This window comes from Lontra canadensis, unplaced genomic scaffold, assembly GCF_010015895.1.
Source record: "Lontra canadensis isolate GAN:19392208 unplaced genomic scaffold, GSC_riverotter_1.0 scaffold25, whole genome shotgun sequence".
In the NCBI taxonomy this organism is placed as follows: Eukaryota; Metazoa; Chordata; class Mammalia; order Carnivora; family Mustelidae; genus Lontra; species Lontra canadensis.
Window position 1 is genome coordinate 10,853,093 of NW_022631019.1, and position 26,183 is coordinate 10,879,275.

General features: G+C 45.8%; 2 protein-coding genes across 6 annotated transcripts in view; one reads left to right on the forward strand and one right to left on the reverse strand.

Annotated features, from left to right (window-relative positions):
• Positions 1 to 5,911: 5,911 nt before the first annotated feature.
• Positions 5,912 to 26,183, forward strand: part of LOC116871086 (protein DDI1 homolog 2) — a 37,594-nt gene continuing 17,322 nt past the window's right edge. For 2 of the 5 annotated variants that reach the window (XM_032863485.1, XM_032863492.1), the window contains exons 1-5: positions 5,913 to 6,246; positions 13,810 to 13,939; positions 16,583 to 16,816; positions 18,692 to 18,818; positions 23,010 to 23,137. In XM_032863485.1, coding sequence (XP_032719376.1) covers positions 6,109 to 6,246; positions 13,810 to 13,939; positions 16,583 to 16,816; positions 18,692 to 18,818; positions 23,010 to 23,137 — 757 coding nt within the window. In that variant the 5' untranslated portion in view covers positions 5,913 to 6,108. Of the gene's footprint in view, positions 6,247 to 13,809; positions 13,940 to 15,223; positions 15,588 to 16,582; positions 16,817 to 18,691; positions 18,819 to 23,009; positions 23,138 to 26,183 lie in introns of those variants that run through there. The other 3 variants (XM_032863491.1, XM_032863484.1, XM_032863486.1) reach the window with 3 other exon arrangements.
• Positions 22,510 to 22,869, reverse strand: LOC116871399 (ubiquitin-60S ribosomal protein L40-like; the record flags this gene model as incomplete). Its single annotated transcript, XM_032864077.1, has 2 exons — positions 22,510 to 22,703; positions 22,779 to 22,869. Coding segments are annotated over 2 exons (285 nt in total), but the record flags the coding sequence as incomplete, so codon positions are not given.

Below are 26,183 nucleotides of genomic sequence, written 5' to 3' on the forward strand. Positions count from 1 at the left end.
ATAAGACAGACTTTTTCTGACCACCCTCCGCGAAGTAACAACCACTGCATGCCCAAATTCCTCACCCTTCTCCCAACACTCCCTGTCATCTGCTTGCTCTTTTCCCCTCTCAAGCATTTATCACCCCCTGACAAATTTTGTATGTTCTTTGTGACCCCTTACTAGAATGTAAGCTCTTACTAGAATGTAAGCCCCGTGTGGATAGGCTTTTTGTCTTGTTCCCTGCTGTGCCTAGAACAATATCTGGCATTCAGTAGATGTTAAGAATAGTTGAAGAAATTAATGAAGGGTCTATGTCCAATATGGTTCTATTCCTGATTATGGCAGGTGGACCAAAGTTGTTCCAAGAGGCTAAAAGACTTTGAACATATCCCTGCTGTTGTAATGATTCTCACATTGGCAGTGCCCAATGAGAATGTTTTGTTTCCACTTTATATCTTAAAAGCTGGCTCTCTACTCTCAGCCATGATACCTGAGATTTCTCCACAACTATGATGTGGTGTTCCAAGAAGAAAGACACATGTTTTTCATGGGAAAAAAACAAACAAACAAACAAAAAACAACAAACAAAAAACAAAACAGGAGCTTCCTGAAGGGAAAAAATAGGAAAGCAATTTAACTATCAAGGTGGGTATTAAACCAGGTATATCAAGGGTAGATCAATAAAATCCTGGTCAGATGTCAACAGAATAGTGAACTAGGCTTGTGTCAATCCAGAGGTTCTTGGGAAAATTTGCCTTCCCTACCAAAATCTCTGCTGAAGCCTAGAAATCTGTAGCTGATGATTGATACCTTTATCCCTATTAAAATGCAACTACCTAAAGAGAGACCAGACAGAGTTTCAGCAGTCATTAGTACCTTAGTGTGAGTTGGTCCAGCTCCTTTCTTGAGAGCAGGTTTTAAAAAGGCGAGTGAAGAAAGTAGGACCCATGAGAATGAAGAGGAACAGGTGGAGAGAAAGGGAGCCAAAGAAGGAGCATCATGTTGAGTTTGCCAAGGACAAACTTTGTCCTGTTTTGTACTTTTGCCCGGGCTGACTCTGGTAATCAAAGTACATTTTGATCTCTAGCTACAAACTTCTGAGTAGGCAAATTATGGTGCTTGAAATTACAACCATAATTACCTGCAATATTTTGATAACCCAATGAGTACACGGTACACTGGAAATGAAGAGGAAGAATTGACCTAGAATTTAGTGGAACTGAAATGCCTCCAGACTTTAGGAACGATAAGCAGGAAAGGGAAGAGGCATTGCATTCTATATCTGCACATGATCCTGGCCTAAGAAATAGGAAACCAAATGAGAAAGTTTTTGTGTTAAGGTAAAATGAATAAAATGGAGCACTGTCTGCTCTCAGTTGACATGCCGCAGACACCTAACTAACTGAACCACCCAGGCACTACCAACTGTAGGAGTTTTAAAAATCAAATAGGGTAAATGCCTTTACCCATCTGTTCTTCCTAGTAGAGAAGAATTAGGCAAGAACCTAGAAGTAGGCAGAAACTTTGCTGGTGGTGACCATATGGTGTTGAAAGGGTTTTGGAACACAGCCAGGTGTCTTCAAGTGTAGTGTGCCAGCAGAATGCTGGTGCTCTAGTTAAAGGTTGAAAATAGATGTTTTTTGTTCTTAAAGATTGGGGTTTTTGTTTTGTTTAGTTTTGTTTTTGTTTTTTTGTTTTTTTACAACTTGGAGAACCTGCTATTCACTAGCTGTGTGAACCTGGGCAAGTTGGTTAAAATTCCCACACCTCAATTTCCTTATCCTTGAAATGGGAATGAATACAAATACAGAATTCCCCTGCCATCCAAAAGTTTGGTTTATGAAACTTCAGTTTTACGAAAGACCTACATTAGTACTTGTTTTCACTAACCAAAAGAAATCTGAAGAGGATCTTCTGTTTGAAAATGGTAGTCACTTCTTTGTTTTGCACCATTTCAATTTACAAAAGGTTTCGTAGGAACCATCTACTTTCAGAGAGCAAGGGAAACCTGTAGTTCCTATCTCTGTGGGCTTTTAGAAGCATGAAATGAGGTCTTACATGTAACCATATAAAGTAGTAGTTAAGATTGTGGACTTGTGGGGTCCCTGGCTGGCTTAGCAAGAAGAGCATTCGACCCTCCATCTCTGGGTCATGAGTTCAAGCCCCCTTGTGGGTGTACAGATTACTTAAATAAATAAGTAAACTTTAAAAAAAAGTGTGGACTCAAGTCAGATTGCCTGGTTTGAATCCTAGAACCACCATTTACTACTTGTATGTTGGAAATGCAAAGTCTACCTCATAGAGTGATGAGAGAAGTGAGAGTCCACACTCTGAACCAGATCTCAAGAAGCATTTGAGCGGAGTCCAAAAGGGGTAAGGCCCATACCTTGACATAAGAGTTGTATATGAAAAACCTATAGCCAACATCATACTCAGTGGTGAAAAGCCAAGAGCTTTCCCCCTAAGGTCAGTTACGAGACAAGGATGTCCACTGTCACCACTTTTTTTCCTTAAGATTTTATTTACTTAGGGGTGCCTGGGTGGCTTAGTGGGTTAAGCCTCTGCCTTTGGCTCAGGTCATGATCCCAGGGTCCTGGGATCAAGTCCAGCATTGGGCTCTCTGCTCAGCGGGGAGCCTGCTTCCCCCCCCCCCACCTGCCTCTCTGCCTACTTGTAATCTCTCTCTCTCTCTCTGTGTCCAATAAATAAATAAAATCTTTTTTAAAAATTATTTATTTATTTGAGGGAACGCGTGTGGAGGGAGAGCGAGAAGCAGGATCCCTGCTGAGCAGGGAGCCTGACATGGGGCTCGATCCCAGGACCCAGAGACTATAACCTGAGCCGAAGGCAGACACTTAACCGACTGAGCCGCCCAGGCACCCCTCTCTCTTACCACTTTTTTTAAAATTTGTGTAAGTAATGTCTGCAAATGACATATCTGATAAAAGGTTAGTATCCAAAATATATAAAGGACTGATACAGCTCATCTCCCAAAAAACAAATAACCTAATTAAAAAATGAGCAGAAGGCAAGTCTCCAAAGAAGACATACACATGGCCAATAAGACACATGAAAAGAGGCTCAATATCACTCATCATTGAGGAATTGCAAATCAAAGCTATAATGAGATACAACCTCATATTTGTCAGAATGGCTAGAAGCAAAACCCCAAGAAACAAGGGTTAGCAAGGATGTGGAGGAAAAGGAACCTTCTTGCACTGTTGGTGGGAATGCAAACTGGTGCAGCCACTGTGGAAAATGGTGAGGAGGTTTCTCAAAAAGAAAATAGAACAACCCTACAATCCAGTAATCACACACCTGGGTGTTTACCCCCAAAATACAAAACCAGTAATTCAAAGGGCTACATGCCCCCTGTGTTTGTTGCACCTGGGTGGCACAGTCGGTTAAGCATCTAACTCTTGGTTTCAGCTCAGATCATGATGGCAGGTCATGATCTCCTGGGATTAAGCCCCATGTTGGGCTCCACAGTCAGTGGGGAATCTGCTTGAGATTTTCTCCCACTTCCGCCCCTCCTGCTTATGCTCTCTTTCTCTCTCTCAAATATATAAAATCTTAAAAAAAAAAAAACCATAACAACCAAACTATGGAAGCAGCCCACGTGTCCATTGATAGATGAATGGATAAGGAAGATGTGGTAGGTATATATGTGTGTGTGTGTGTGTGTGTACATATACATATACTTGTGTGTATACATATATGTTTATATATATATATAAAGAGACTGTATTCAGTGTACCATTTATTGTTGCTTTGTAACAAACCACCTCAAACTTAATCAAGCAAAATAATCATTGTATTATGCTCACAGATTTGTGGGTCGGGGATTCAAAAAGAGTACAGTGGAGATGGCCCCATCGCGTCTGAGACCTCTGCTGGAAAGACCCACATGCTGGAGACGGCTCAATGTCTGGGGTTGAAACCAACTGAAAGTGTCTTTGATGGTGTTCCTAGGAATTGACTTTGATCTCAGCTGGGTTGTTGCCTGGAACATCCACACATATTCTCTCCATGTAGTTTGGGTTTCCACACAGCATGGTTGCTGGGTTCTAAGACCAAGTGTTCCCAGAGAACCAGGCAGGAGCTAAATTGCCATTTATAACCTAGCCTCAGAAGGCACACAATGACATTTATACCAGAGTCAGTCAGCCATGATTCAAATGGGGGAACATACACCCCATCTCTTAATAGGAGGAATGTTACGGTCACATTGTAAGAAGAACATGTAAGATGGGAGATATTATCGTCGCCATCTTTGGAAAATAGAATCTGTCACACCCGGGCACCTGAGCACCACTAGAAAAAAGATGTAACACGGAAAAATTAATCAAACCTCAGTTGGATCCTTGACACCACCTGACAATTCTACATCATTTCTCTGTTCAACTTGTTTCAATTTGCAATGGATATTTCAAATATCCTCTGCCATAGGTCTATGTAGATAGTAGTAGACTATGTAGGTCTCACCTAACACATGTTCCAAAAACCTTTTTCTCCTGTCTATGTCCTTTAAAGAGGTGAGAGACGCTAAACACCTACTTTCCTACTCTTGCTTGCATCTGTGTGGCATAATGGTGGCCAGTGAGGTGTAAGTAGAAACTTGCTGCAGGACTTCTGGCCAAGTTCTTGCCTTAAACAAGAAAATGCTGCATGGAGTGGAGGCAGCCAGCCATATCATGACCCTCCAGGAAAGGCCAAAATATTTACAGAAATAGAGGCCCCCATATTACTGAGTCACTGAACAGATGCAGTTTTCTACCTCCTGGCTTCCTATCCTGTGAGAAAAATAAACCTTTATTTGCTTAAATCACTGATAGGCGTTCTGCAGCTGATACAACCACTCTTCTCCACCCCCTGCCCCTGCAGTTTTTCTCTTTATTCTCCACAGATGAACTTCCATCCTTCACAGAGGGAAGTCTTCCGATGGTCGTTGACTTTCTTGCCACCAAACCTACCTACTTAACCTGCATCCACAGCCTTCCTGTTTCTATCTTCCCTCCTGTTACAACAGAAGAGGGGTCCCTACTCCACAGATGGGGAATTGGGCGGTGTTAAGTAGGGAGATGCCTACTGTTGGATCGGTTTTTGTGACCTTATCCTCATGTTCTGGGCCTCTATCCAGTCATCAGCCATGTGGCCATGAACAGGCCATTAAAGTAGCAAATACTTTATCGAGTAGGTTCTGAGCTGTGCCCCATAAAGGCTCTGCAGTAGGCGCTGGGGGCGATGCTAGATGTAGGAAGGAGACAGTCCCGAGTAGAGAGAAAACTTTGCCAGACAGGGGAATGGAGCCTTGGAGGAACCAAAGGTCCCGGTGTGGCTGGGTGGGCAGAGTGCAGGAAGGACTCAGGAGGCAGGTCTGGAGAAGAAGGCAGGGGCCAGAGTAAGCTCGGTTCTGTACACTAGACAGGGTCATGATTTCGGTTTTAACTCTGAATCATTGGGACAGGAAGTGAATAATCTTTCTAAGCCTCAATTTCTACTTGGTAAAATACATTTTAGAACTCTCTGCTTAGTGGCGTGAGAGTTCCACAAGGGCAAAGAAAGACCTGTGTTTTTACCCATTTTTGTATCCACCTGGTCGGCGCTTAATAAATGTCTCATTTGGGTGAATGAGATCGCGACTCCACCACCGACCTCAACTCTTAAATCACTCTTCGATTTCCCTCATTCCCTTCCTTCCCGCCCCTTTTCTCGCCCTTCCTTTCCCTAGCTTCCCAAGCCTTCCCTTCCCTCCAATCCTCTTCTAGCTTCCCGCTTCCTCTTCCCGGCCCACCCCTTCTCTGCGTCGCGAAGGCAGAGAGGGCGAGGCGGGCTTTACGGCAGCCGCGTTGCGGCGGGGCGGGGCGCCGGCGGCTGGCGCGCTTGGCGGCAGCGGTGGGAGGCAGGCCGGCAAGCAAGCAGACGGAGTCGCAGGCGGGTGGCGGCGGCCGTGCTTGGTAGTGAGGGCGGGAGGGAGTGAGTCACTGAGCGTGTGTGAGGGAGGGAAGGAGCAAGCGGGCGAGCGAGCAGCTCGCGCCGTTCGCCCGCAGCACCAGCCAGGCCCCGCCGCCGCCCCGCAGCCCAGCGCCGAGGCCGGGCCGAGCCGAGCTGGGTCGGGCCCGGGCCATGCTGCTCACCGTGTACTGTGTGCGGAGGGACCTCTCCGAGGTGACCTTTTCCCTCCAGGTCGACGCAGACTTCGAGCTGCACAACTTCCGCGCGCTGTGCGAGCTCGAGTCCGGCATCCCCGCAGCGGAGAGCCAGGTATGCCGGGCAGCGAGCAGAGTCTCCCTACGGGGCTAACCCTCCTGCCTCCGGGTCTCACGCCCTCCCTTTGCTACTGGTGAGAATTTGGGGGTGGCGGGAGCAGGATGGCCTCTCCCAGCCCGCCCCCGCGTCCGGGAGGGAGCTGGAATCGCTGGCTGCCCCCACTCACGCCGAGCGTGGGGTGGGGTGCCATGGGAGGGAGCGGAGAACCTGACCGCAGACGCACCCACTGCAGCCCGAGGGGCGCGTGGACAGTTGGGCGGCCCGCCCCACCTTCTGGCTCTCTGGCCCTTTCTCCCCTAATAATCCCTCGTTTGGGGTGGTGTGGACCTACATCATTATGAACAGCGTAGAATAGAAGCAGCAGCTCGAGGTTTGCAGGAATTCGTACATCCTGCTTCCCCAACCAGAAATACCAGTTTGGATCACTGTGGTAGGTTGTTGTGCATCTGCTTTTTTGGAGCGGGCTCCTGCTTAAGCAAACGAATTTACCTTTAAATGTAGAGGTTTGCACTCTAAGTGAAAGAAAAAGTTTTGAGACTTCCATTACCTTGTTTTGAGGCATTTGGAAATGCCCTGTTCCCTTTTCCCTACCACATGGCATTTCTGGTTAAATTCTTTAAAAAAAAAAAAAAAAAAAAGGCAATTTCCTCCCCTTCCCCCCACCAAAGGGAGGGGGGAAGTTATTAGTTCAATTCAAGTTGTTTGTTGCTCTGGTTTCTTCGCTGGGAGCAGGCCAGAATCTCTCTTTATTTCAGGCCATAACTCAGAGTTTGGCTGGGTTCAAAGTTCGTTGCTTTATGAGGATATTTTTGTAAAAACGGCCTAGTGTATTCTGGGTGTGATTCGCCTGTTTCATTTCCATACCCTGCTGGAAGGAAGTTCAGCTGCTCTAACATTTCAAATAAGCAAAGTAATTTATTCTCAAAATGCCTTGAGGCTGCCCCCCAAACAGAATTGGTGACGATAACTCTGGCCTTCACGCTAAAACGTTTAAATCTTAACTTGATAAGTGGACCTTGGAGGACATGGTCTGAACATTAAGAAAATTATAGAAGTCCTGCAAGGCCCCAGAATGTAAATCTTGATTTCCTACTGCAGTTATGAAATAGTTCCCAAAACTATTGCCTAACTACAGCGTGTTTTGCCCTGTGTTATGGTAAACAGATGCGTCAGTATTTTGTTCAGAAGCAAGTATGATTCCTTTACAGTATGTGAACTTTGGAACCTTGGCGTAAAACTGAGTATCAAGAAAGATTTTGTTTCAAGGTGCAAAGTGTCACTCAAATAGGCCGACTGATGAAAGTTACAAAGAACTTGGTAAAAGGGATTCTTTGAGCCTTTTTCAGTAAACAGCTAATCCACAAAAACTGAGGAACCAGTTCCTGTCAGTGAATCCCTCAAGTGGAGAGCTAGGAAAGGACAGTTTAATTAGAGAGGAACACTCAACTCTTAAAATATTTGAAGGTGGCTTTTCTCTCACCCTGGTTAAAATCACCAGCTGGTGGGGGAAATAAAAAATTAAGATGTAAGTTGATTTTGTTGTTATTAGGACTTGGAAGAAGATGAAGGTTGGCGCTGCCTCAAATCCTGCTGGTTTTGAGTGAAGAGTGTGTCAGATTGGCACAGCGCAGGGTGTGAGGAATACCTCAGTCACTGAACAGTTAGGCTGACTCCAGATTTCTTTCTTATTCCTTAGGTCACCTTTGGGCATTTACTTCCTTCCCAAGCCAGATTAGCATATGCAAACCTGGGCTCCCAGTACTGTGAACCTTGTATTACTGAGCGGTAAACAGCTCCTGTGTTTCAAGTTTGTTCCTGTTGGCTCCATTGTAACCTAACACAGATCTATTTTAAGATGTCTGGTGGTCGGTTGTCTTTTCAGTTGTTTGCCCATCGGGCAGGAACAGGATCCACCCCAGACACTTGAGTCATTTCCCTTCACCAAATCATAATAGTAAGCATCGTTATAGTTCTTACCTACAAAAATGTCACTAACGCGAGACCCCCTCTCCCACCCCTTTACCTCCCAGATTCTCCCCTGTTACTCATTTTCCCTTTCTTCCTTTCACAGTTCTCTTGGTCTCTTGACCTCTCTCTTCTTAGTTACCTTCTCCATTCTCATTCCTTCTCCTCCATTTTTAAAGGGATTTTTTTTTTTCATTTTAATGTTCCTGACTATTCTTTCCCATCAAGATCTCCACCACTGATCTCCAAACTTTTTTGGTGATGTATCCCTCTGAGTAAAATGTTTTAGAACATACATCTTTGTGATATATAAAAAGTTACAAACATTATGAGCACATGTGATACACATTGTATATATATGCACATATATGTTTATAACTGGAAACATCGTTATGTAATACACATGAAGGAATACCTTGTGTCTGTTATGAACAACCATAAGATAGAATTTAAGGAAGGATGAACTCAAATAAATGGAAATGAAAATTCCAATACTGCTCTGTTCCTTTATATTTAAAGAATTGCTTTGCCTTCCCTGCATTGAGGATCACTGGTTTTGAATTCAGCCTTCCACACCAGCCTCAGTAGGGCCTAAGTATGCACTTGGAAAAGGTGTTAATTTTTAACAGCTCTGGTCTGATTATAGTAGTTATAATGTGACGATAACAAATTTAGACTAGAAACGATCTCTGCTCGTACATGTGATTAAAGCTGGGCATGTTCCGTCTCTTAATACAAGTGCGGGCTTGGAAGCCCGTCATGGCTCTGTTTGATACTTTGATGCAGACTTGGCTGGGCAAACTTCAAAGAATTATCAGAACTCAGCTTCACTTTAAATTAATGTCTTTGTATTTTTGAAACATCATTATAATTTCCCCTGTAGGTGGCATGTGGTAAAGATGTGTGCGGAATGTGTAAGGATTCTCAAATGAAAGGCATATTTAAATACCAAATAATAGCAGTGACTGTATGATCCTGGAAAAGCAGCTCTGTACACAGCATGACTTGTGGTTTGTAAAACACTGTTTTAAATCCGTGGAAACTGAAATTTTCTGTTGTAGCTGGTTTGGACATGTTTATTTTCGCAGGTAATTTTCATGCCCTCCCCCCTCATAAATACTACATATTCATTGTAGAGAATTTGTAACTTACAGGAAAAGATAAGGACAGTAAGTTACTACCTCATAACCCCCGAATAACTGCAGTTTGCTTAAGATTTTATTTATTTGAGAGAGGGAGCGAGAGAGAGCATGAGCATGGGGGGAGAGGGTGAAGCAAGCTGTCCACTGAGCAGAGAGCCCAATGTGGGACTCAGTCCCAGGACCCTGGGATCATGACCTGAGCTGAAGGCAGACGGTTTACCCTCTGAGCTACCTGGGCGCCCCTGCAGTTTACTTTTTAGTGTATTTTTTTTTTTCTGTGCTTACTTCCTTTTACATATGTATCTTTTAAACACAATGCCCTGAACTACACTAACAGTTTCAACTTTCTTTGTTCCCTCAACACTACATTGTCAGCATTTTCCCATCGCATATCAAATTCTTCAAATTTATTTTAATGGCTATATCATATACCATCCTATCGATGTACCACAATTTATTTAACAATTTCCTTATTGCTGAGCATTTGAGTTGGGGAAAATTGGAAGCAGTTACGAGTATCATTTTCATGGATATCTATATACTTAAGGCTTTGTCCCCATTTCTGATTATTTTCTCAGGATATTTTCTTAGATATGGAATTGCCAGGTCTTTTGAAAGGCTCTTGGTAACTGTTGCCAAATTGTTTTCCAGCAGGGCTGTAAAAGTCAAGCTGTCGCATGAAATAGTTTATGTAGATCACTTGACATACAATGGGCTTTCTGTTACTGGTAGATACTATTATGTAGCCATTGGAGATGTGAGTCCAAAGATTTTGAGGCCAGTGTCTGGTCCTTACTGCTAGAAACATATTGCGATTTCTGCTGATTGAAGGCTCTCATTCAGAGACCGGGAAATGTTTGATATCATGCTTACAGGTCCTGGAGTTGTTTTAATCATACTGTTGTTGAATGTTCATTGAGAGGAGAATTCCATCTCGAGGGTGACCCTGCTGGAGTAAGTCCTTGCAGGTGGGCCACTTCCACAGCTAGAGACTCGAAGCAGTATCAGTTTTCCTGTTTGATGTTCTCATCACTGGCAAAACTAGAATTTTTAGCTTTGTGGCCTTTGAGTTGAGTGGTCGGGTAGGAAGATCACCAGTGCCATTACTGACACTCATTTTGTTTTGACTGGTAGAAATTTGAAACCATTGGTCTGATATTCTCCTATTAAGCTAGAAGATCATTCAGACTTATTCTAGGACTTAAGCTATAAAAAGATTGTCTTTCTTAGACTTTTAAACCCGTCTTAACAAAAAGAAATCAGTTCTTTGTGGCAGTTACAATTTCAGCTAAGCTTTTGTTTATCTCATTTGTGTCCTTGACTCAAATGGAATACGCCTGCTGCTCTGTCAGTGTGAAGGGTCTTTGCTCCTCACCCACATTCTCCAGTCGAGTATTTTTAGGAAGTGGGGCAGATAGCAGTATTCCACACTTCCTATACGTGTTTGGTGCTGGTTATTACCTGGATCCTATTGTTAGATGAGGCTGTCTTACTTTGTAAAAAAAATTATATTGTCTGCTGAGCAAAGACTGTGTTAAAGGAACACTGTACGGAGTGATGTACGGTGTCTACAAGGTGGGAGGCCAAAGAGGGAGGAGTTGCGAGCGGTCTTTCTTGAGTTCAGGGCAGGGGATGCAGTGAGCAGTGGACAGGGTTTAGATCCCTCGGGTGAGGATAGGCCCTTAGTGGATGGCTTGCTAGCTCTTGTTCAGGTCACCCAGTGATTCCCCAGGCCACTTTGGACTTAGGTTTGGGGAAGCTGTATGTGGTCCTTAGGGATGATTATGGGCTCTATGGTCAGGCAGACGTGGTTCCAGACCTAGTTCTCTTCTTAATAGCTGTGTAGTCTCAGGTCACTGAACTCTGTATCCATTTCCCTGTCCATAAAATGGGACCAATAAGGCCCACCTCATAAAACGACACTTTCATGAGAGGACGTTGGTAAGTGGGAGACCTCGGGAAGCCGTTCTGATAGCAGTGCACGCAGCAGTCGTGTTTGATTGTGGCTCCTCAGGCTGAAGAGACTCCAGTGACCTGGTGGCCTGGAGCATTCTGATGCTGCTGAGTTCGATTTCCTGTTGTTGATAAATGTTCTTTTATAAGTCCAGTTAGAATGTGTCCACTGACTGTATCTCTGAATATACTGATAGTTGAGTTTCTGTACCCGGAAAATTAAGGAGTGGGCCGTGGACCACTTGGTCCCTTCCTTGTGGTGGCTTCACAGTGTCGCTGCCACCTTGTAAGAGCTGCCTGCGTGGCGTTTCTCTTGGCAAGCCTCTTCTTGCTGCACATCCCGACCCGTGACCCTTGTCCCTTCAGACTTCCGGTAGTTTTCCCAGCAATCCCACACGTTACGATCGGACTTTCAGGTTGTATGGCAAACAGTCTGTGTTGATTCTGTCGTACCTTTAGCGTGTGGCGCTTAAATAAGGGAGAAGCAGAGAGTGTGACTGGATTGATGGAATGATGCTGCGGTCTCTTGTAGCATATTTGAACTCTGTAGGTCGAGGGTAAGAACGAACATTACGTTTTCTAGTCACGTATAGAATTTATAAAGCATCGGCACCTACAGACTCTGAAATCAGTTTCTTGTGCATCCTCAGAAGTACTCGGTTTGGGAAATTTGGTTTCCTGTTCATTCTGTTCCTCACGTCGGTGCAGATACGACAGCTCGTTTTTCCCCGTACAAGTCTGTACTTTTCAGGTTCCGTGTCAGGCAGTCTGACTGTGAAAGCTTTGAGGACACAAGAGGAAATGCTGTAAGATGGTAGTGGGGCAGAAAGACCTGGAAGGGACAGCTGTAGTGATTCTCGAGCCCCACCTGCTTGCTTGACAAATGGGGACTGTGAAGCCTGGACCAGCTGAGGGACGCGGCCCCTCTCAGAGCCAGGACAGGACTCAGGCTCCTCCGTTGGCCTGTGGCCTGGTGCAGAGTCAGTCGTTAGGGAGAAAGCCTTTCAAAGCCTGGATTTGCTCCGAATGCCCCACTGGAGCATGTGACAGTGTGGAGTAGGTTTCGTGTGCCTTCGTGGCAAAAGCACCCTGTGCCCTCCGTACCCGTGCTTCCTGCACGTGGTGCTTTGTCTGCGTTTCTGCTCTCAGGTTTTCTTCAGTGTTTGGTCGCACCTCATAAAAATGTTTTTATTAGTAGTACATCCCTGATCCTTTTTGCCATCTGTGTTTAGTTCTTTTCTGAATTTCTTCCCCTTTCATCTTCCAGTTGTAAGTGTGACCGAGCTTTGGGAATGGTAGGAGGGATGCAGAGCAGGTGGTATTTGGAAAGCTCGTGGACGTGCCGGTGTCATGCAGGATCCTGTCATGCAGGATCATTTAGAAGTGGACACACTGGGTGTCATGTCCAGCTTGGTGACTGTAATTAACAGTGCTGTATCACGTACTTGAAAGCTGCTAGGAGAGTCCATGTTTGAAATTCTCATGACGCGCGCGCGCGTGCACACACACACACACACACATTTGAGATATGGCGAGCAAAACAAAATCCTGTCCTCAAGTAGCTTACGTTTTAGTGGGGGCAGAAAGACAATAAAGAAATAGATTTATAGGGGCGCCTGGGTGGCTCACTGGGTTAAAACCTCTGCCTTCGGCTCAGGTCATGGTCCCAGGGTCTTGGGATCGAGCCCCGCATCGGGCTCTCTGCTCAGCGGGGAGCCTACTTCCCTTCCTCTCTCTCTGCCTGCTTGTGGATCTCTGTCAAATAAATAAAAAATCTTTAGGAGCTAGATTTATAGCATGAGAGGTGAGGGTACATTTTATTTTATTTTTATTTTTTTAGATTTTATTTATTTATTTGACAGAGATCACAAGTAGGCAGAGGTGGGGGAAGCAGGATCCCCACCGAGTGGAGAGCCTGATGTGGCGCTCAGTCCCAGGACCCTGAGATCTGGACCTGTGCCGAAGACAAAGGCTTAACCACTGAGCCACCCAGGCACCCTGAGGGTACTTTTTAAATAGACTGATGAATGAAGGGCTCTGAAAAGGTAATGTTTGATCAGAGACCTTAAGAGAGAATGACTGGGGAGCACCTGGCTGGCTCAGTCGGCAGAGCATGCAACTCTTGATCTCAGGGTCGTGAGTTCAATTTCCACATTGGGCATAGAGCCTGCTTTAAAAGGAGATGACTGGGAAAAGAACATTCCTTAGGTAGAGAGAAGAGCAAGAGAAACAGTCCCAGAGGGAAATTGATCGTGTTATTTGGGGAACAGCAATTACAGTATGAGATGAAGTCAGAAGGAGATCCAGGGACCAAATGGTTTGGGCCTAGTTGGTAACGGGAAGGACTTGGGCTTTTGTTCCAGGTGTGATTGGAAACCACTGGGGGGTTTTGAGCAGGGACTGACGTCTGATGAAAAGGGACGCTGGATGTAGTCTTCCTGTTTTGTGCCGTGTTACTTCTCAGTGCTTTCTACTGTACAATCTTTTCTGGTCGTAGATTGTCTATGCTGAAAGACCTCTCACAGACAACCACAGATCGCTGGCTTCCTACGGCTTGAAAGATGGGGACGTTGTGATTTTACGACAGAAGGAGAACGCCGACCCTCGACCTCCAGTGCAGTTCCCAAGTAAGACATCCCTGACACCAGCATCAGGAGAGTGTGACATGGGCCGGAGCAGTGGACTGCCTTCGGGTTCAGAGTGCAGGGTACAGGCTCTGACTGCCCCTTGGTTGCTGTGTAACCTCGGATGTGTTAACTTTCCTACGTCGGTTTCATCACCAGCTTGTGAGATAGGCTGTGAGAATAGTGCACTCGCAACCTTTGGCACACAGCGCGTCCGCGATAAACCTTCGTTTCTACTGTTATCAATAATAACTTTATCCTTGCGAGGGACTTAGAAGGCACCTCTGCCCGTGATTCCTGACTGACTTTTGCTACTTTGTGCCTGGCCTGCTGCTGGCAGTCAGCCAGGCACGTGCCCCTCCGTTACGTGGGCTCATTACTGTTGTGGGGGAAAAGATTCCTCTTTATAATTTGTTATCACTAATAGATGAAGCTCTGATTTTAAGTAATGTCTTCAGTGTTATGTAGCTAATAAATGAAGACATGGGAACAAAATGTGGTATTTTTTCCCATTATACTGACCTTTATGAGCATTAAGCCACCAGACCACCAAATTCTGTTCCTTCCCTGCCAGCCATGTTAATCCTGTGAAAGAAAGCTGTTGTCTATCTTGATGTTCCATCCAGATTAGGGGTTTATAATCTGGAATCTGTGCATTGGGATTTAGAGTGATTCTGTGTCCCTGAAAGAATCACAGAATTGGGTAGCTTTGAGCATGTGTGCATTTGATGGAGAAAGGGTCCGTAGCTTTCTTCAGATGCTCAAAGGGGTTCCTGATCTGTAGAAAGTTGACAGGGTTATGAGAGGGAACTGTTTGATGAAATGTAATAGTGTTTTCCATTCCCTGTTATCTTTGGATAGATTTCTTTCAACAGTTTTTAATCATTAGGACGGCTGGTTTTATAGTTTGTGGTAACAGCTGGTGGGTGTCTGGGTGATGATGACAAACCCCAGCTCAGAACACAGTGCTTCCATTCAGCTTGAAACTGGGGCTGTGAGAGACCATGATGCACTGTTCTCCCGGATCGGGGTTACAGGAGTCCCTCGGGGCTACTGTTAAACTTTAGAAAGAGCTGGGATTCGAACGTGCCGGTCAACAAAAACCAAGTCTGCCTTTGGTTAATTTGGTGAGATGGTTAGTTCTGGAAAGTGACTGGTTTTTTTGTTTTGTTTTTTTTTTTTCCCTGCACTGTCCCATGTGGACCAGACAGCCAGTAGGTGGGGGTGGGGAGAGGATCTTGGTCTATCAGGTAAACAGGTTTCTCAGAGTTACTCTGAAGCGCATGGACTCTCAAGATAAGTGTAACAGGGTTAGAGATAAAATTTCTTGACCCACAGAGAAGGCCCGCCCCTCTGTTTTGCCGGTTGGTATAGATTAACTCCCTCAAACGTGTACATGCACACATAAACATTTACTAGCTGCCCGCTGAGGTCTGTTTGGAGAAAGTGTCTAGTTGAACCCGTGCTAAGAGGCAGAAACTGACGCTGGAATTTAAGGATTCCCTCCTTCTGTTGATGTCCCGTACGCTTCAGGACGGCCTCAGACTTGGGACAGGAGTGACCCTCAGATACATTTTTGGGATTGAGGAGATGCAGATCCACTCAGTTCTAGCGCCCCATTCTCGCTCTGCTCTACTTTTTCTTTGCTAAGGTAAAAACTCCTTTTTAAGTAACAGCTTTATTGAGATGCCATTCATATACCATAAGTTCACTCATTTAAAGGGTACAGTTCATTGATTTTGAGTATATTCCAAGTTGTGCAGCCGTCACTACAATCAACTGTAGCACATTCTCATCACCTTAAAAATAAACTGTACCCATTAGCAGTCATTCCCCATCTGCCTCCCAAGCCTCCTGGTCCTGGGCAACCATCAGTCTACCTTCCGTCTCTGTGTATTTTCCTATTCTGGACATTTTCATATAAATGGAATCATATAACATGTGGGTCCTTTGTGTAAGACTCCCTTTTGTTTTCCTTTCGTTTTAATAAGGTCGGCCCAGCCTGGATTTTAGAACCTGGGAGTTGTAGCCTTTCACTCTGTTCTATCTTTTGGTGACCTAAGCACTGAGAGAGGACCTGAACATGTTCCTTTTCTTCTGTTTGTCTCTCCTGTAAAACAGTTGGACCTGCTCGCTCCCCAGGGCGTAAGAGTTAGCAGTGATGCCCAGATGAAAGCATAAATTCCGACGATGAATGTGTTCAGCAGAAACTTGTAGAATTTTACATCTAAAATGGATTCAGGTCCCTTGGATTGTATAGTATTCTTTCCCCAGGGTGTGCAGGCTCTTTGAAACATGTCAAAGCGGACTGGGATTTTCCTCAAGAATTACATTCAGAATTATGTGGTTATGTTTATTGAGACTAGCTTTAATGTTTTAAAAGCACAAATAAGTAAAACTTGTCATCTCTCCCGGGGTACTGTATAAGCCAAAAATCTAGGGTTACTACCACTGTCGGCACCCCCTTTTCTATTCTTGCCTGTGGGTTCACCCAGACTGCGGTCAGTTGAGAGCGGGAGCAGGGCCAAGGTCAGATGTCTACAGTTACCATTTACGACATGCCATGTACCAGCAAGTGCTGTTCCTTCAAATGCTTGTTTTGATGGAGTCCCTGGAAGTAAACTTTGAACCGATTTTCCCCAACAGACTTACCCCGCATAGACTTCCGTAGTATAGCCGTGCCCGGCACGTCAGGCTCCCGTCAGCGCCAGCCACCAGCACAGCATTCCCACTCATCTCCTGGAGACATAGCTTCATCTCCTCAGGGCTTGGACAATCCGGCCTTGCTCCGAGACATGTTGCTGGCCAACCCCCATGAGCTGTCCTTGCTGAAGGAACGCAACCCGCCCTTGGCAGATGCTCTGCTCAGTGGAGACCTTGGTAAGCTTACACGTACGGAAGACTGGCAAGCTGACCCAAGCGGAAGCAGTTCCGTCGCAGCACGTGCGGAGAAACTCAGGCAGCTGGTGTGTTCAAGCCTCCGCGTCACACGATTGCTTGAACCTACCAGGTGCTCTCTGAGAGGTAGATCCGGGCTAATGTCAAAGGCTGAGTTTACTGGCAGTAGCGAGAGAATTTGACATCTGCATGGAGTTCTGAAATCCAGCTTGACCAGCCTCCTCCGTTGACCTTTTTTTCAAATTGTTTTCACAGCGCATGACCTAGGTACTCCTATTTTAACCTGTTCAGTTAGACCCTCAGTTTGAGAGCACCCCGGTAACCCAGCTTGCTGCCAGGTGAAGTGCTTTTAGTTACAGAAAACATGTCTGGTGCCATCAGCCTGTATGGTAAAAGGGAATGAACCCTTTTATTTTCTCCCGCCCCAAGTTTAATGGGAACAGGGTTGTTGCCAACAGCTTGTTTGGAACTGTATTTGATCCATTCTTATATTAAATAGAACATTTATTTTTAGTTAGCTTCATGAATAAAGTTTTTCTCTGTAAATTTCTCTAGTTTTATTCTTGGGCTTATGAAACGGTACTGATTAAATTCGAAAACATGACAGACACTTAATAGCTCATTCTTCAGTTGACCATCTTTTAAATCGAGGTAATACTTACCTAACAGAAATGCACAGATTTTTTTAAGTATACAATTCATTGAGTTTTGGCAAACTCAACGTAACCACCCTAGTCAAGATACAGAACGTTTTTCTTCAGAAGTTCCAATATATTCTCTGCAGCAAGTCAGTTTCCTCCCCTGATGGGCTGCTGCCATTCTGATAATTGTGGTTTCGATCTTCATGTAAATGGAATCGTACGCTCTGTCCTCTCTCATGTCAGGCTTCTTTTGCTCAGCTTAATGTGTTTTAGATTCATTCATGTTGTGTGTGTTAATAGTTCATATGACCATTATTCTGGTGTCTTTAATTTCTTATGTAGCAGATCTAGTCGCCAAAGACCATGATGATGGCAAGTTGAAGTTTATACATTTTTATGCATCCTCATTTAAGAAATAGCAAAATTAAGGTGGTTCTTGTAACACACATTTTCTAGCAAGCACTATTTCCTCTTCACTCATTTTGCTGCCCATTATTCACCAGGTCAGATAGGTAGGCTAACAGTAGTTTGCATTTAACTTAATTGGCTTAAGGCAGAGGGTGTTATAAAGGGAATGAAACTAGAGGAAAAACAGGGTTGTGGCGCATGGTTTTCAGTGGTGGTGGTGATGGTGATGGGTTTTTTGTTTTTTAATTGAAATATAGTCGACACACAACGTTACTGTAGTTCACGTGTACAACACCGTGATTCAAGTCTGTGCCTTACGTTGTGCTCACTGCAGACACACTGCTTGTCACCACACAAACACTATTACAATACCACGGACAACATCCCCTGTTGTCATGCTGTTTTATCTCTAGGTAATAGGTTCATAAGGGCAGCCGGGGAAGAAAGCAACGCAGCCATTATCTGCCACACAGATAGTCACTTCCATTCATTTCAATTGAAATATTGTTCTCTCTGGGTAAAGACACTACAATGGATAACTTCTTACAGGAAGAAATGATTTTTGCAAAGACTTAATTTCTTCATATTAAATTTAGGTGACGTACTTCATATTAAATTCAGGTGACGTAGGTAGTCTTGCCTCAGAAAATAGCAATGTATTTGTAATGTAATTGCTCATTTAAAATAATTCTTAGGCATCCTTTCTGCATCTTTAAAGTTGTATCTTGAGAAACTGTTTGATCTGGAAGAGCACTAATGAAGAATGGAAATAGAGCGGTACTCAAGATTTTCTCCCTTATTTTTGTAGAGAAATTTTCTAGGGTCCTGGTGGAGCAGCAGCAGGACCGAGCCCGGAGAGAGCAAGAGAGGATTCGTCTCTTTTCTGCTGACCCTTTTGATCTTGAAGCTCAGGCAAAAATAGAAGAAGATATAAGGTAATGACCCTTTTCCTAAAGAGCGAGCTTTAGAGAATCTAGAGTTCCCAAATGACAGGTGAGCCGGTGTCAGTCGGGCATCTGCTCTGAAGCAGCCTCCTTGTTTTTGTATTTGAGAGAGCAGTTTGGCCTTTTAGGTCTTCTTTCCTCTTCCGTTTTCCTCAGGCGTTGATTCAACATATGACAGTGGTACAAGTACCTAACTTAATGACGTTCTCTTCTAAAAGTTGAGTAAAGACTTCGGGACTGGCCCACAGTGCGTCAGCAGAGCAGCTGCAGGTAGATGACTCCGGGACTGAGCAGTGGCCCCTGCTTGGTGAGACTGTTGGGGCGGCTCTACAGGCTGCCTGACTGCAGTCTCCGTCCTTAGACATAATGCGTGAGCCCTAGTTAAATTAAACCCAGGCTTGGGTGCAATCTTGGATCAGAGAGCGATCTCTGGACAAATGGAACTCTGTGGTCCTAGGTCTGTTTGCCTCCTGCAGCTCTTGCACTGGCCTCAGTGGACAGCTCTAGCTTCCCTAATGCTGTGGTTCTCACCTGGGGCTACGTTAAAATCACATAAAAGGCTTTAAAACTGTAGGTGCTTGTGCTCTACCCTCAAATCTGATGGATCAGAATCTTAAGAGGTAGGGCCAGAGCAGGTACACTGATGCTGATGCCAGCCTTGGGCACATTACTAGTCACGAGCTAGATGCTCTTCAGCCCCTTAGAATGGAAGGACAGCCGCCGCCCCACCCCCATTCCGTTTTTGTTGCAAATGGTGAAGGCCTTAGTATAGTCTTCCCTGCCTTTTCCGTGTTCTTGGTTTTCTGTGGTTAACTATAGTCTCCAAGCAGATAGATCAGAAGATCAGTAGTAGCTTCATACCATGTCACAAAACCTATGCCATTCATCTCACTTCATCTTACCACGTAGGCATTTTATCATCCCACATCATCGTGAGAAGCGTGAGTACAGTACAGTAAGGTATTTTGAGAGAGATGCATTCATAGAATGTTTACTACAGAATATTACAATTTTTCTATTTTATTATTAGTTATTGTTGCTTCTCACTGTACTTCACTGATGAATGAAGCTTTATCGTAGGTGTACGTACACAGGAGGAAACATAGTATATGTGTAGGATTTGGTACTCTTTGTGGTATCTGGTGTCCATCGGGGGTCATGGACTCTATCCCTTGCAGACAAGGGGGGACTGCCGTATATGAAGAACTATGTTCTTTGCAGTCATAGTCTTTTGTTACTCGAATGAAGCCCAACTTGGTCATTATATTATACTGTCAGCTTGGAAGTCAAATAATGGTTATTTTATTTTTTGTTTCTCTGACTACATCTGAAATCAGGAAAATTTATTTGTCAGAATCAGTTGACAGCCCCAAGCCATTCTTGTTCTTTTTGATGAAGTGCCCACATTAATTGCATCAGTATATTAGTATATGAATATCTTTGAAAAAAAACTCACTAGTTAAATCTACCCAGAGAAATAGAAAGACATTTGTGTTCTCTGAACTAGACTCCATTGCAGCTCTAAGGGAACTTGACATAATTCTGAAGAACAGACATGTTCAATCCAGGACGCAGGAGCAGTGGGAAGGAAAGTGGGGAGGCATCATAGCCAAACCCTGACACTGCCCTGTTGGCAGAGTAGCAGTGAGAGGGGGCATGTTTGTGTGTCTTGCAGGGGGTGGGGGAAGATTAAGGAACTGAGGTAATGTGTACACTCTTTTTTTTTTTTTTTTTTTTTAAGATTTTATTTATTTATTTGACAGAGATCACAAGCAGGCAGAGAGGCAGGCGGGGGGTGGGGAAGCAGGCTCCCCGCTGAGCAGAGAGCCTGATGCAGGGCTTGATCCCAGCACCCTGAGATCATGACCTGAGCTGAAGGCAGAGGCTTAATCCACTGAGCCACCCAGGCGCCCCGTGTACACTCTTTTAAAGAATACCTTGTGCTTCTTAAGAGATTCTCCACATTTAGAGCCCAGAATAGCCAAAATGACTGGTATTATCTCAGAATCTGATTTTGCTGAAACTTAACTTGGTTGGAGTCAATGCAAGGTCAGGAGTATACAACTAATTTTAGTTCATTTCTAAATTTAAGAATGTGGCATCAGAGAAGAGCCGTGTAATTCTGTCAAGTGCTTCCTGCAGTTTTCTTTGGTACGCTGCACCAGTGATTACCCAGGGCGCAACTGCACTGGGGTACGCGAGCTTGCGTATTTCCCTAGATTAAATAAGCGTGCCTTCAATTTCCTGAAAAATTTTGTGTATTATTACAGAATGGCTGATAAAATGATCAGTTCAGTTGAGGGGGAGTATTACTATGAAAAGGACAGGCACCGCAGTTTAGAGCAGGGGTTGGCAAGCTTCCCATGGAGTGCCAGGCAGGATATACTTCAGGGTTTGCAGGCCCTGCTGTCTCTGTCGCAAGGGTTCATTTGTGCCAGTGCGGTGCCAGCGTGGACCTACCTGATGCGACCTCTCGGAGACCAGCAATGCGGCTGCACTCCCATGGGGGTATTTTTTTTTTTTTTTAAAGGTTTTTATTTATTTGACAGAGAGAGAGAGTACAAGTAGGCAGAGCAACAGGCGGAGGGAGAGTGAGAAGCAGGCTATCTGCTGAGCAGGGAGCCGGATGCGGGGCTCTATCCCAGGACCCTGGGATCATGACCTGAGCTGAAGGCAGCGGCTTAACTCGCTGAGCCAGCCAGGCGCCCCATGCCATGGGGTTTTTTTCACACAAACAGATGGTGGTCCAGACTGGTATTAATTTATCCCCAGTCTGGGGCCCCATTCTGTTTGTGCCTCAGTCTTCAGGTACGTGGCCCAGCCCCTGCCCTTGTTCTCATTAATGTTGGTAGCATTTGGTGTTTTTTTGTTTGTTTGTTTGTTTTTGCGTTTGGTGTTTTTAAAAGGAGGTTGGGAATGAAGGTACGGGAGGTTGGAGAAAGCTAGAACCCCCTTTTATATCCTTATGTGGGAAGAGAATATGTCTGGTGTTCGGAGGAATGGTTTGACAGACAAGTGAACTGTGTGCTCTGTGTGTGTGTGTGGTTTTCTGAGCGATAGCAGGTAACTAGAGAGACATTTGCTCAGCATTTGCTCAGCATCTGCTCTTCTGTCAACACTGTGTTCTAGATGTTCTCCACCTCTTAGCCACACTACAGTCGGAACTGCTACGCTCACTTACAGGTAGAAAACCCAGTCTCGAGGATTAAGCAGAGACACAGTGCAGACCGTTAACACCCATATATTATATTTGCCAACTATTTCTAATGCACCGGACATGGGAAATGTACCCAGATGTCCAGTAAATCCTCTGTTAAAATTGAAGCATTTGTGAAATTCTCATATTCTACAGAATTAAAATGTCGTGACCCTTATACTCCGGAGGTTTATTCCTGTTTCTGAGCTCAGAAAGGGAGCAGAACTCTTTGGTGTGAGAAAGTCATGTGCAGGCCTTCAGATTTGCTGCCAGCTGCATCTCACCGCCTCACCTGTTCCAGGAGAGAGCACCGGTTTCCATTTCCATGACTCAGCTGCTATAATAGCGGCAAAAGAGGTGTACAGATGTTGGGTTGGTTTTTTTTCCCCCAGTCAGTTTAGTGAAAGGAAAACTATGGAGGTTCCAAGGCCTTGGGGCTCGGGCAGGAGGCTGCCCTGCAGGCAAAGAAGAGCCGGTGGGGTGGCCTTATTTGACCTCCTTCTTGGGGCTCAGGGGGCTGGTGTGGCCGCAGTTCTTGCGGCGGTGGACAGCGTGGGGGTGTGGGCAGGCAAAGCGCTGGGGGCCGATGATCTTGCCACTGGTGTGTGTCTGGGCCAGCTGGCGGGGGGAAGGCTCGACGGCGCCGGCCCGCAGACAGAGCACCAGGCGCAGGCTGGACTCTGTGGCTGCTATCGTCAGAGCGTCCGTCCGTCAGCGCTTTGCACATAAAACCAGACCCTGCTCAGGTGGGATGCTCCCCTTGACTTGGATTTTGGCTTTGATGCTCTCACTGGTGTCACTGGGCTCAACCTCGAGGGTGATGGTCTTGCCCGCCAGGGTCTTTCTCGAAGTTCAGCATCTCTGCGTCTGCTGCTCAGCCGCTCGTTGAAGAGAAAGCCAAGTCTGTTTTGAATGTTGTGACTTTGAAACAGATTCCCCTTCCTGGAAATGATGAGCTTACTGTGCTTGGTTTTGGTGTGTTACAGGCAACAGAACATTGAGGAAAACATGACGATAGCTATGGAAGAGGCTCCTGAAAGTTTTGGCCAAGTAGTGATGCTTTATATTAACTGCAAAGTGAACGGACACCCTGTGAAAGCCTTCGTTGACTCAGGTGACGTCTTGGTCTTTGTCTCCCTGTCTGTCCGACATTCTGACCTGACACGGGGAAAGGGGGGGCCTGGTGCCTGTGAAAGCGGGCAGTAGCCTGGACTGCTAGCGAGCCTGGGGGTCACTTCACTTGCCCACCTTTTGTTTGTAACAGGTTTATTTCTTAATTATTTCTTCATTGGTTTTGTATCATGCGGTATGTCCTTTATCTTCCTACCCCCTGATTGGGCATCCTGAATTTTTGGGATACCTCTGTAAGAAGTTTGCGAGTACATGGGTTTAGAAGAAGGAGCCGTGAGAGGCAGCTATGTGGGGTGTAGGTCAGACCAGTACGTCAGCATGGTCTGTATGGCAGCCCTTTGCCGGGAGCTGCGAGAAGTCGAAGCATGTTTGAATCAGGGCTCTTGCCCTGAGAGAACTTGACCGCCAGGTCAGCAGACAGGGAGTTCCCCACCTGAGATTGTGAACAGTGCCTGTACCAGCTGGTACCTTTTCTCGCAGTAGTAACTGCTTTTCAGTCAGACCATGCGGAGCACCTCGTGGGTGTGGCTCACTGGTCTCATGTGTCTTAATCCTGGGTAGCTCGCTCAGCCTGTGAGGTGGTGGGATGAGCTCCTGGAGTAGTGAAAGGCCCTGTTCAAGTACGACTTTCCTGCATTCGCTCATCCACAGCTATCTGAGCTCATGCTAGGTGTTTGTGTCTTGAGATACATACGTTCCTGAGAGAAGCACATTTGCTGATCAGTCAGTTTAAAAAGTGTCTGTTGAATGCCGTAGGCGGGGCACTTGCACGGAGGGTTTGGGAGGAAGACTCACCCAACTGGAGCTTCCTGGGGCTCGTGTGAATGCGAGAGACAAATGCGTACATAAGAGACCCTAAGGGTAACATTCACCGTTTACTGAGCCCTTACCGTCTGCCAGGCAGCACACTCGCTGCTTAAAATAGATCATCTTAATTTCACTTAACCTTCAGGTTATCCCAGGGAGCTGTGTTCAGCTATTAACCCTGTTTTGTAGATGAGAAAACTTGGGTGATGTCGCTCTTCAGGTAGACAGAGCCCGTGAGTCGTGGACTTCGGATTCAGCCCCAGATCTGTTTGATACCACAGCTCAGTGACCGCAAAAATCAGATGCATGTTGGCTAGCCGTCTGGGCTGCTCAGGCGTGGCTTCCCCCCAGAGCGGGCATCGGAACTGCCCTGTCTCCACGGGCAGAGGAAGGGGCTTGGAGCCGAGGCTTGAGAAAAGGCAGGAGAGTGTTGAAAGGAGCCCTTCTTGTCTTGGGCTCGCTTACTTTACAACAATAAGTAGCTTTTGTGCAGTAGAAAGGGGAGCGTGGAAGAAAAGAGAGATTGCTTTCTCCAGTTTTCTTTTCTTTCCTTTTTGCTGGACCTTCTTGACTCTAACCTTCCTTAAATGCCAAGAGCTTTTAGTGCCCATAAAGTGTCAGGTACCTCGTGAGTAAAGTGAGTGGGAGGTGATGGGATTGAATGAGAGGGGAGAGCACTGGGCAAGGCCAGTCAGCTGCAGAGGAGGCGCGGTTTGACCTGGGCCTTGAGCATGAGTGGGATTCAGAGAAAGTGGCGGGGGGGCACTCTCTGCAGGAGGGTCAGCGGGAGTGAGAGGCAGAGGGAACACTGGCTCCTGTCGAAGTGAGGGGTTTAGAACAGAGTGAAGGGCTGATAGCTGCATCTGTTTGGGCTGCTATAAAAGAATACCATCAACTGGGGGTGGGGGGGGGGCTTATACACAACAGGTTTCCTTCTCCTAGTTCTGGAGGCTGGGGAGTTCCGGACGAAGGTACAGGCAGGTTCAGTGTCTGCTGAGGACCCACTTCAAGGTCGCAGACGTTCACCTTCTCTCTGTGTCCTCACATGGCAGAAGAGTGAGGGCGCTCTCTGGGGTCTCTTGCACAAGGACACTCATCCCATTCCGGAGAGTTTCACCTCCATGACCTGATCCCCTCCCACACGCCCCACCTGCTAATGCAGTCACATTAGGAACGTGATGGTTTCAACGTAGGAGTTTTGGGGGGACACAGACATCGGTCTGTAGCAGCCAGAAGCACTTTGGCCGGGATGAGGTGGACTGTGCAGCTGTGGCGAGGGGGTGTGAGGCTGGTCTCACAAAGAGGAGGAGCGTGGAGGATTTTTTAAGACTAAAAACAGTGACAGATCTGGAAATTCTGCATCCCTCAGGGTCAGAGTCAGAACTATTTCCTTGCTTTAAATTATACCTCTGCAGAGTGGTTTGGAAACCAGAGAAATTGTCCACTAGTGAGGGGAATAGGGGGTGAGCTGCACTGGTTGCTATAATTAGAAGAAGGAAGGTCAGAAATAGAAATTGCATAAAACTTACTCACAGGGTTGGAGCAGAGTCTGAGAGTGGGGAGAAGGCTGAAAGACAGGGAGTCACACGTGAACAGTGCCGAGTTTTATGTTGCAGGAAAGTAACTTCATTGGTAAGAGAAATCCGAGGTGAGCACTACTTGGGGGAGAAAGGGCTTTATACCTGCTGGCTTCGAGAAGGAAATGTCCAGCACACGGCGATAGACTAGAGTCCGTGGGAGACTAGGACTACATGTAGGGGAAGCAGAGACTGTCTGTCTCCTGCCCGGGCCCCTCTCGCCGCACGGGTGAACACACGCAGGAAAGGACCCTGACTGCCCTCTTGCCCTGGGGCATGCTTGTTGGTGCAGAGCTGGGGAGTTCCGCTCTTCCTTGTTCGAGAGACGGCAGGTTTCAGCTGGTAAATTACACTGTCCCAGAGTTTGAAGTAAAAATAATCTGATAAGATGTTTAGAGATACTTGGTGAAGATGGATCTGAGTGTGAAGTGGCGCTTACCTTAGCGTTCCTTATCTGTAGACACTGGTTCGACTTTCTGGAAGTCCCCTCCAGGTGGTTTTGCTTTTCTGTCTGTAAAGTTTTAAAATGTCATCCAATTATTACATTTCAACAAAGTATTCTTTCGCTCCCTGCCAGGTTTCTATACTGTTTCAGATTCCAGCGTGGAATTGAAAGTTGAATTCAGTGTGGTGGGAACAGCTAAG